The sequence below is a fragment of the Fusarium verticillioides genome, chromosome 3 (assembly GCF_000149555.1).
Source record: "Fusarium verticillioides 7600 chromosome 3, whole genome shotgun sequence".
In the NCBI taxonomy this organism is placed as follows: Eukaryota; Fungi; Ascomycota; class Sordariomycetes; order Hypocreales; family Nectriaceae; genus Fusarium; species Fusarium verticillioides.
In genome coordinates, this window is record NC_031677.1 from 1,501,650 (window position 1) to 1,511,446 (window position 9,797).

The 9,797-nt window shown below is 49.8% G+C and overlaps 4 protein-coding genes across 5 annotated transcripts; 2 read left to right on the top strand and 2 right to left on the bottom strand.

Moving 5' to 3' along the window:
- The first annotated feature begins 697 nt into the window (after nt 1-697).
- On the top strand, nt 698-2,245 carry FVEG_07981 (protein disulfide-isomerase A6). Its single transcript, XM_018896727.1, has 2 exons — nt 698-1,344; nt 1,401-2,245. Exons 1-2 carry the CDS (start codon nt 831-833, stop codon nt 2,003-2,005), a joined length of 1,119 nt encoding a protein of 372 aa, XP_018754243.1. The 5' UTR covers nt 698-830; the 3' UTR covers nt 2,006-2,245.
- FVEG_07982 (hypothetical protein) lies at nt 1,993-2,823 on the bottom strand. The gene is made up of 3 exons (XM_018896728.1): nt 2,586-2,823; nt 2,345-2,447; nt 1,993-2,292 (listed from the first exon to the last, which is right to left on the bottom strand). Exons 1-3 carry the CDS (start codon nt 2,640-2,642, stop codon nt 2,204-2,206), a joined length of 249 nt encoding a protein of 82 aa, XP_018754244.1. The 5' UTR covers nt 2,643-2,823; the 3' UTR covers nt 1,993-2,203.
- An 84-nt stretch (nt 2,824-2,907) lies between these two features.
- Nucleotides 2,908-8,611, top strand: FVEG_07983 (hypothetical protein). Its single transcript, XM_018896729.1, has one exon. The coding sequence runs from the start codon at nt 3,143-3,145 to the stop codon at nt 5,651-5,653; it is 2,511 nt and encodes an 836-aa protein (XP_018754245.1). The 5' UTR covers nt 2,908-3,142; the 3' UTR covers nt 5,654-8,611.
- FVEG_07984 (hypothetical protein) lies at nt 3,041-8,899 on the bottom strand. Of its 2 annotated transcripts, XM_018896730.1 has the most exons (3): nt 8,549-8,885; nt 7,907-8,501; nt 3,041-7,815 (listed from the first exon to the last, which is right to left on the bottom strand). In XM_018896730.1, exons 2-3 carry the CDS (start codon nt 8,491-8,493, stop codon nt 5,964-5,966), a joined length of 2,439 nt encoding a protein of 812 aa, XP_018754246.1. In that variant the 5' UTR covers nt 8,494-8,501; nt 8,549-8,885; the 3' UTR covers nt 3,041-5,963. The 2 variants fall into 2 exon arrangements, with proteins under 2 accessions (XP_018754246.1, XP_018754247.1); XM_018896731.1 differs by having other exon boundaries at nt 5,715-7,815; nt 7,907-8,899.
- Nucleotides 8,900-9,797: the final 898 nt, after the last annotated feature.

Sequence of the window (9,797 nt, forward strand, 5' to 3'; positions counted from 1 at the left end):
CCTAGCGAGTTGTTCTCGAGAAACATCTGCTAAGATTGTGCTTCATTTGACTGCCTGTAGTATTCACAACGCTGGTTTTTGCTGTGAAGCTGTGCAACGATTTCATACAGCAGCCAAGAATAATATCACGTTTCTGTAGAAGATCCAACTTAGACCCTGGAGTTGAAGCCAAAAGAGCCTCGGCCGGGCCAATTGTAAGAACTATAGCGCTCTTGTCGCGAATATGGTATTTCAAGAAGCGCTGAATTTAGATACCCATCTACGTCCTGTTTACGGGGATTCTAGATGGACGTTGTTTTCTGTTTCGCAGGCTCTGAATCGCCAAGTTTCCTTCAAATGGATGCCTTACACTGGTAGAATTTATGTTATAGTTGTGCTGAGGTTCTCATTAACACACAGCGTACAACTAGGTTGTGGGCTACTCAATGGCCAAGGTAGATGGTTATTAATTTCTGCAACTAGTTAGTTCAAAGGGGATTATACAACATGGTGAGTGGAGAGAACCAAAGAGAACTTATTAATCAAGGACACTTCATCGAAATAAATGTAATCCAAGCCATGGGTTGTTGTAGGTATGATGGCTGACCAATACAGGTGAAGGAAGCTCGCCTTAGCTACCTAGGTAGGTAGGTATAGGTCCCGCTTTAAACCTACAGGGATGTCCACATACACCGGACATTCCTATGCAAGCTGGCATCTCTGGTGGATTCCAAGCAACTCTCCAGAAACAAGCACCTCTCTGATTGCAGACAGTGCTTTGCTTCATTTTGCTTTTCTTCCTTTTACTTCTTTTTCCTCCAAAAACAATCGAATCAAGTTCATCATAAGAAATGGTTCTTATCAAGAGCTTCGTGCTGAGCGCCCTTGCTGCCACCGTCGCAGCCAAATCCGCCGTCATCGAATTACTTCCCTCCAATTTCGACGATATCGTTCTCAAGTCCGGCAAACCTACCCTCGTCGAGTTCTTTGCTCCGTGGTGTGGACACTGCAAGACGCTTGCTCCTGTCTGGGAGGATCTAGCCAATACCTACGAGTACGCAAAGGACAAGGTCCAAATTGCCAAAGTCGACGCGGACGCTCAGCGTGAGCTCGGTAAGCGATTTGGTATCCAGGGTTTCCCTACCCTTAAGTACTTCGATGGCAAGAGCAACAAGCCTCAGGATTACAAGTCTGGCCGCGACCTTGAGAGCCTGACCAATTTCATCGTTGAAAAGACTGGCGTGAAACCCAAGAAGAAGCTTGAGCTGCCCAGCGAGGTTACCTACCTCAACGATGCGACATTTCCCAAAGCTATTGGTGGCGACAAGCATGTTCTCGTCGCCTTTACCGCTCCGTGGTGTGGACGTTAGTGTTCCTGTGCCATTCTTTCGTTCAATCTCACTAATCTTGACATATTCCAGACTGCAAGAGCCTTGCCCCTACCTGGGAAGACCTCGCCAACACATTCGTAAACGAGAAGAATGTCCTGATCGCCAAAGTTGATGCCGAAGCTCCCAACAGCAAGGCAGTGGCTGAGGAGCAAGGTGTTAAGTCCTACCCAACCATTAAGTGGTTCCCTGCTGGCAGCAAGAAGGCTGTAGCCTACGAAAGTGGACGCAGTGAGCAGGCCTTTGTTGATTGGATCAATGAGCATGCCGGAACCCATCGAGTCACCGGCGGTGGCCTTGATACCGTTGCTGGTACCGTTGAGTCTCTTGACACGCTCGTGGCCAAGATCACAGGCGGTGCTGCCATCGCTGACGTCGCCGAGGAGGTCAAGAAGGAGGTCGAGAACCTCACCGATTCTGTTCAGAAAACCTACGCCGAGTACTACGTGCGCGTCTTTGACAAGCTGAGCTCGAACAATGACTGGGTGTCGAAGGAGCTCGCTCGTTTGGACGGCATCCTTACCAAGGGTGGACTGGCCCCCGCCAAGCGTGACCAGATTCAGCAGAAGACCAACGTTCTTCGCAAGTTCACCCAGAAGGTCGAGGAGAAGGTCGAAGAGATTAAGGATGAACTGTAAAGAACCATGTACGCCTTATGATAAATGAGATCAGAAAGGAAGTCACGAATCAAAGGGTTTTATGTATTTGGAACTTCGTTGACTAGACTCGACAGGATAAAATTCGTAACGAGACATATTAGCACTTCTATTGGCATGTGATGAATCGAAACAACTGAGAAACCCTAAATACCCTGTATCCCTTATTTGAATTAACTCTTACGAGGACTTGGTTGATCCTCCATCTTTCGCCTTGCCCTCTTGGAGAGCTGCTTCCAGATTATCCAGCCTCCGGGACATCTCATCCACTTCACACTATGTTAGCGGGATGCTGCGGAATACGAGCCCTTAGATACTCACTTTTCGCAAAGATTTCTGACGAGACACCAGCGAATTTATTAGACAGAGAGTTTAGGAGCTCTTCAACAGCGGCTGTGACATCGGCGCGAGCATCATCTGAAGGCTGTAACAAAGAACGAGTCAGCGGGTGCTGTTGAAACCATACATGAAGGCCTTGAGCCCAATTTAAGAGTTGTCCGTGCGACACTACATAAAACGAATGTAGATACGGTTGTCTGAAACGCAAAAGAGTAAGACATACATCTTCAGGCTTGCTGTTGGCTATGGGGTCTGGTTGCGGCTCGTTGCTAGCCATCATGATATTGTGATAGGAGGACGAAAGGACGGGGTATCGAAAGAACTAAACTGGAGAAATGGAGGTCTGTATAGAGAGACACCGAGGTACTAAAGTAGTCTCTTAAGTGCAATCTTTGTATTGCGAGCGTGTATATGTGCGTTAGTGGTTGTGTCTGGTTTGTTTGATGATGCTGAACTGCCCCTTATTCATACTGTGCCGGAAAATAGACGGATACGGCATTTCTTTTTAGCACCATCAGCACCTGGGCTCAGCCAACAATGGAACCGCGATACGTACCACTTCTACGAACGTCAGGTCTCATAACTCAAACAATATCTCATGAAGAGAGGCTAACCAGCCACCAAGTATCAGCCACCGCCTACATCTACGAACTCATTTCCTCATCACGCTCAATCTCTTCAGTCATTACCATCTTTACCACGTCGTCTTGGGCCGACGACTAACCCAATTTTAGCATGATACAGTGATAGTCGCTCGCTATCGTGGGCCATCTATCCATCATGCCTCAAGCCCAACATCCAATCGCTACACTTATATTTATCGTTTTCATTGTTTGGCTCGTCTTCCCCGATAGCGACTACTCAAGTCAATCTCTGACTCTTTCCGATCTCGCTGGCGAGAGACTTGATCATTTTCAGGATGCTCTAGACGTGCTGAATGCTTCGCGATGGGGCGATTTCGCACCAGTCCCAGGGAAAGACTCCAAGGCGAACTCATCGTTTTTAAATCTTACGGGTTTTCGTGCGGATGATAACCTCTCCTGGGGCGGTTTGAAAAGGTTCCGCGAGCGGAGTTTGGCCTTCAGCCGACATGCCATACCACCTATTGGAGAACATAATCTGTGGGACACCGGACATGGTGAGCCTATCTGGTTGAATGCATCCGGGACTGTTCATGGAGAATGGGTCAAGCCAAAAGGCTCTATCTCTAGAGGATATAACAGCTACAATCTGAGCAAAATTGCTCCTGATATGGACTGGATTGGTGATAATGTGCCTTGGGCGCGTAACATTACTGGTCGCACAGGGCGCATGATGCTGCGCCTAGAAGGAAATCAAACCATCAACGAGTATGAGCAATTGCCAACTGAAAGTAGCGTCCCCGTCGCTGGAGGTCTCATACGGAGTGTCAAGGGCACGACGACTATTGAGGATACCCATGGCTCTGGCCATGACTGGGAAATGAGGCTATGGGGCGTTCATTGGCCACGTCAGGGCGTGGTTTTGATGACCACCACCAGCGAGAAGTTCGAGGGCATATTCGGCTTGCCACACCTTACACCAAGTGAGGATTTCTTCCAGTCTAGTCAGAGGCTACTTAACGAGTCGATCGCTCACACCATTGCGACAAAGAGGGAGAACATATATGCAGACCAGACTGTACCATGGACATCAGATCTGGAGAACCCTCTATACACTACTAACCCATCGCCACATTGCGAATATGTTATGTATGCGCAAGTCTTTCCACCAAGTCGAACCCATTTCAACATCGATTCTCAGGAATCATCGCGGGAGGCTTTAGAGTCTGTTATTGACGCTGTTGAGTCAGAGTTACAATCACCTGTTGGCGCACCCATCCCAAAGATACCCAAACTCCAGATGTCAGCTATCATCTACTCTCCAGACTGCGGCTTCTTCCTAGAGACCAAAGGACCACCAGATTTTGGGCCAAGCGAGGCCCAGCACTTAACAGGCATGAAGATAGAGGTTCAACTCTACCAAGTCAAAACATGGATTCTTGTCTACGCGATCGTTGTATTTGGTCAGATCAATCTACTCAAGAACCAGATGCGCGAGTCTTGCACCCCTTCGACCATGGGTCGAGTGAGCTTTTGGACTATCGCCATGATGCTCATGGTTGACGGCATGACCTTCACTGCTGCAGCAACTTGGGTATCATCTGCTGGCGCCACCTTTCTGCCGACATTGGCCCTCTTGTTTGCCGCATTTCTGTCCATGACCATTGGTGGAAGCTTTCTCGCCAAAGTCCATGAAGTTCAGCTTCCTGAAGCCCGGCCTCGACGTGAGCGGGAAGCGAACAACATGGGTGATAACACCAATGGCACCGAACTAAACGCAGCGGCGACTCCAGACAGATCACTCTTGCCAGAGCCTGTGACAGCGCACCAACCGGCCATGCCTCCCCCTCCTCGATCTCAGCAACAGCCTGTGATTGTTCCCTCCGATCAAGATATTGATGCCGAGATTGCTGCTGCAGCAGTCCCTGGTGCCACAACTGCGCAACGTGCTGAGGAGGCCCCCCAATCTTTTCAAAGCATCATTGGCCGCATGATCCTCTCCTCTCTATGTATTATATTCCTGTCCATTTCTTCTACAACATGGTATCCCAATCTGAGGTCATTGTTCCTGAATCTGTGTGTCCTCATCTATCTATCCCTGTGGATTCCTCAAATTCTCCGTAATACTCGTCGAAACTGCCGCCGAGCTCTTGGCTGGCCATTCGTCCTTGGTCAGTCTATCTTACGACTTCTCCCCATAGCCTATTTCTGGATCAAAGAGGACAATTTTCTTTATGCTCGCTCGGACCGACATGCGTTCCTTGTCTTTTGCGCCTGGCTTTGGATACAGCTTATCATTCTTGCTGCACAAGACATTATCGGTCCCCGCTTTGGCATTCCCGCTGGCTGGGCCCCTGATGCTTGGGACTACCATCCTGTTCTTCGCGAGGATAGTCTCGAAGCTGGTGGTTTGCCAATTGGCCTGGTTGCTGATGACACCCCGGGTATCGAGCGTGCCCGGTCATCAGGTGATGATGGCAGCAAGAAGCAAAGCACGACGAGGAGTATCGACTGCGCAATCTGTCGAGAAGTCTTGGAGGTACCAGTGCTCACTGCCGAAGATGAAGACACCGGCGTTGCTGGTGTCTTCGCTCGTCGCTTATACATGGTCACACCTTGCAGGCATATATTTCATAGCGCTTGCTTGGAAGGTTGGATGAGATTTCGACTCCAGTGTCCCATATGTCGAGAAGAGTTACCACCGCTGTAACACCGTGAGACTATGGGCATTCTCACTTTTTACACATGGGTGGCACTGTTCAGCATTAGCACAAATTTGATATGTTTAGGTCCCAGAATGGCATGCATAATAGGCGCTGGATGTACTATTAGAGTCTGTCTCCTAAGAGAGTTTTTGTTGCATTGATAACACAACATGGATATGGTATTTCAACACATTTCCCAACCTCCGTGAACTCCGAGTCCAATACACCACCTCCACGAAAGATCATGTCTATATACACGGCTGGTAAACCAGTTTATACAACACGAATATGAGCGCCAGTACTCCTCTGGCCTCGCTACCAGTTCAGCCGAGTTTGACGAAATTTAGAATCGGGAATACCGGGTGGGAGACCGCGAGTGCCAACTTGAAGGTCCGCAACTCGAGTTCGAAGGTCGAAGTCAACAGAGCGAATTGTGAAGCGCTTTTCTTCGGGGACTATTCGTGGTATGGGCCTCGTGATGCCGTCGACATGATACGACTCGACCCCCATGGACAGCGCCTCTGACTCCTCAAGATTCATGACCCATGCACTAATATTCGCAACCATCTCGCTATCCCACATTCCTTCACGGCGGGCACTGCTGCGTAGAAGCTGAATAGCTCGGCGCCTTGTTCCTGGATCGCGACATTTGGTCGCTACGACAAACAGAGGTGCAACAATCCCTATGTCAGCTGCGAACCTGGGCTTGAGATGCGGAGCTGAGAATCCCATGGGCGGGAACAAGTCTTGGCTTTGCCAATTTTCCCGTTGGCGATGTTGGCAGTGCTCAGGATCGGGGCAATCGCGGGATGCGGCTCGCCTCTCTTCGTCCCCGACTATTTCGGTACCAAGATCAACAATTGTCTGAAACTGAGGAAGGAAGTTGTCAAAGTCAGACTCCTTGTCACTGAACATCATGAGGTACAGGATTCTTGAATTCGTGGACAGCATTTTCAGTGCAGCAATGCCTGCTTTCTCCTGAAGGCTGACAGAAGGATTGTGTCGTGTGAAAAACAGGTTGTCGAACGCTTTCCCCCAAGCGTCCAGGTAATCCTTGAAATGAAGACCATAGTCAAGCCACGATTGGGGTAGGGTACTCTTGAGGTCGGTCTTCATGGCGAAAAGCTCCTCGACGTATCTCATGATTCTAGCATTCAACGCATCACAGGCCACCCGAGCTTCGACAACAGATGTAAAAGTTTCAGGGATCGAGAAGGGCTCCTCTTGCGAAGGGGTTGTTGTGCCACTCGGACCAGGAGATTGTGTTTGCGATTGTGAGCTGAGCCTTATACTGAACGGCTGGGGGAAATGAAATGCCATATCGTAGGACTTTGCTTGAATCGCCAGGCGCGTAAAAATGATAACCAATTCCTCCTCCAGCGAATTTTCGGAAACTGGGGGGAGTCTTTGTCTTTGTTGAGTGCGGAAGATGTCGAGCAGGCCGAGTCCGGTCTGGATCTGGTGAATGGCCTGCCTGTGATCACCAATAAAGGAATCAAAGCAGGCCAGAAGCACATTCGCCATGATCGAGGTCCTGTGTGATCTCTGGTCTTGGGTGTTGAGTTTCACCAAAGCATTGCATGCATCACCATATCTCCTGACGGCAACTTGCCAATGACCCCTGACAAGCTCGACACGGGCGTCACCACCCATCTCCGATCCACTGTGCATATCCAGGGCAGCCGTCTGCTCGAGAGTCTGATACAGAGCACCCAGTGCAATAACAGCACATTTGATGGCATCCTCAGAGTGGCACGCCTGCAATACATAGTGCGTCCAGAAGAGATTTTTGAAGGAGCCAGAAAGCTCGTTAGCAGTGTGTGAGCGGAATATGTCAAAGTATAAGGATTCATTTGGTTGAATCTGCATGACGGAGGATGGATGGTAAGTAGTGGGTGACGGTGAAGTAGTCCCCGGTGATGTAGTCCTCAAAATTGATCTTTGATGGGCCCGACGTGGCAGGAGATGGTAGTCGCCGTGGAGAGGAGCAATGGAAGTGCTTGAAGATGCTTGGGCATCGTATGCTGGCATCGGCTTTGGAGCGATCCGGATCTCCTCGAATGGGCGGGAACTGCGACTAGGGGGCGGATAGCCTGTGCAGGTTTTGTTGCTTCGAACACATTGCGTACAAGCTGGACGAGCCTCGTCGCATTTGATTCGCCTTTGTCTATAATGCCACAAAGGTGAGATTTTGGCTACCATTACACCCGAGCACGACCAAGTTTGAGAAATAGGGGACAAGGATTGGGGAGACGAACTTGCAATTGGCACATCCTGTCTTGACTTTGGGCTTGCTTGTCCGGACACGCTTTGCTTTAGCTGGAGGGGCTGCTGATGGTGCAACAATGTCGGATGAAGCTGAGGCAGTCGAGGCGACTGAAGTAGTTTTAGTTGAAGTGCTGGCAGCAGAGACAGATGGGCTTCTGGTGGTAGCGATGCGTTCAGTATTGCCGGCACCTGTAATGGGAGTAGCCGGGGTACTGGTTGAAGCAGGAGAAACGTTGCTGCTACTGTAAGAGCTCTCTGTATAGGGAATATCGATGGTATTGAAAGTATTGACGCTGGTAGGGTGGGGAATAGAAGACGGATAAGTGGTCAGATCAGTTATTGGGAAGATCGCAGTCGTCGATGTTGAAGCAGGTAGTTGCGCCTGTACTTGTGATTCTGTTGTTGGTGTTGCTGCTGCTGCTTGATTCCTTGACGACGAAGAGGACGCATGGTTCATATTTGTAAAGGGTACATGCGAGTTTACTTGCTCTTGTGTGTGTGCAAGTGCTTGTGCTCTTCCCCCCGCTCTCTCGGAATGAGACGATGAGGATTCCTCTCTAACCCAGCTCTGAGCCATAAGTACACCTAGCCAGTAAAGCTTCCTCGGCAACCCAGCAAGTAAGTAGTGATACCTTGAGGTATTGTTTCACCTCGACAGATCACCGCGGCTCCTCGCGGTAGCTCTACGACCACACGTTTCCTATCGAACCGTTTCTCGGCCGAGAAAACGGAGGAGGGTGGAGGGAAAGGGTAATTTTAGCGGTAGTCAACAGTCAGAGTTTCTGCAAGAAAAAGGTGGCAGAGGACTAGAAGCAGCCAGGATAATAAAAGGATTTGGGAAGGGAATAGGAGCAAAGAGTGGACAAGCAAGCAAAAGAAACTAAAGTGAGGCAAGTAAGGTAAGTCGTCACAGAGATGAGCACAGGGCTAAGTCGATACGCATGGAAATGCATCAGGGCAGCCCAGCTGTGGCGGATAGTGAGTGTCAGCCCCGGTTCTCGGGCGCAATGAGGTCTTTCTATAGCTCATCACCTTTCCATAAATGCTACTGTGATCCCAGGGGCAGATCAAGCATCCATAGAAAGCATACATTAACAGGCATAGATGGGGCTCATACCAATATCACCGCCACTCCTAGCCAGGACAAGAGAAAAGAGGCTGAGGCCATCGGTTTCACTGCCGGGGATAGAGACAAAGGGCCTGGGGCAATGTGCTCAACAGTAGATCCATGGAAGTTTGGCGGAGCATTGGGATGGGACAAGAAGTCCAGGGCAGCAAGGTTTTCTCGTGAGACACAAGACAGTGACTGACTGCACGAGTCGAAACAGAGACGGACTACGGATCGCCGGTGGGTTTCTTCTAGGCATTACCCATATCATCTGCTCTGGTACGGCGGGCTCTGCCAAACTAGGAGTAGCACGCTCTGTGTAACCATTGCTAAGATCAAGCCGTTACAGGACAGGCGAGACAGCCGCTGCAAAACGCATCGCTCGAGGACATGGAGGTACCACTGTCAGTGACTAGACTACTTGAGAATGTAGAGGTGCGGGTATTGTTTTCCAAGACATTGCCACAGGTGCCAGGGTGCTGGAGAGGTACCGAAGTGCACATAAGTGGTGCTTATGGGGGTTTTGACCATTTCCAGCTGAGAATCCGTGATAGTGAGTGGATTGGGTGGTGAAGGTCCATGGATGGAACTTGTGGTGGTGGTACATCAACATACTCCCCGAGATGAGTGCGACATTGTGAGTGAGGATGAGTATGTACATAGGTATGAACATGTAGCGCGAGTCCTGTTAGTCTGTGCCTGTGCCTGTGCCTGTCTCCTTTGAGCAACTCCAGGACATGCATGGATGGCTTGATTAGACTTGGCCTTTGGGA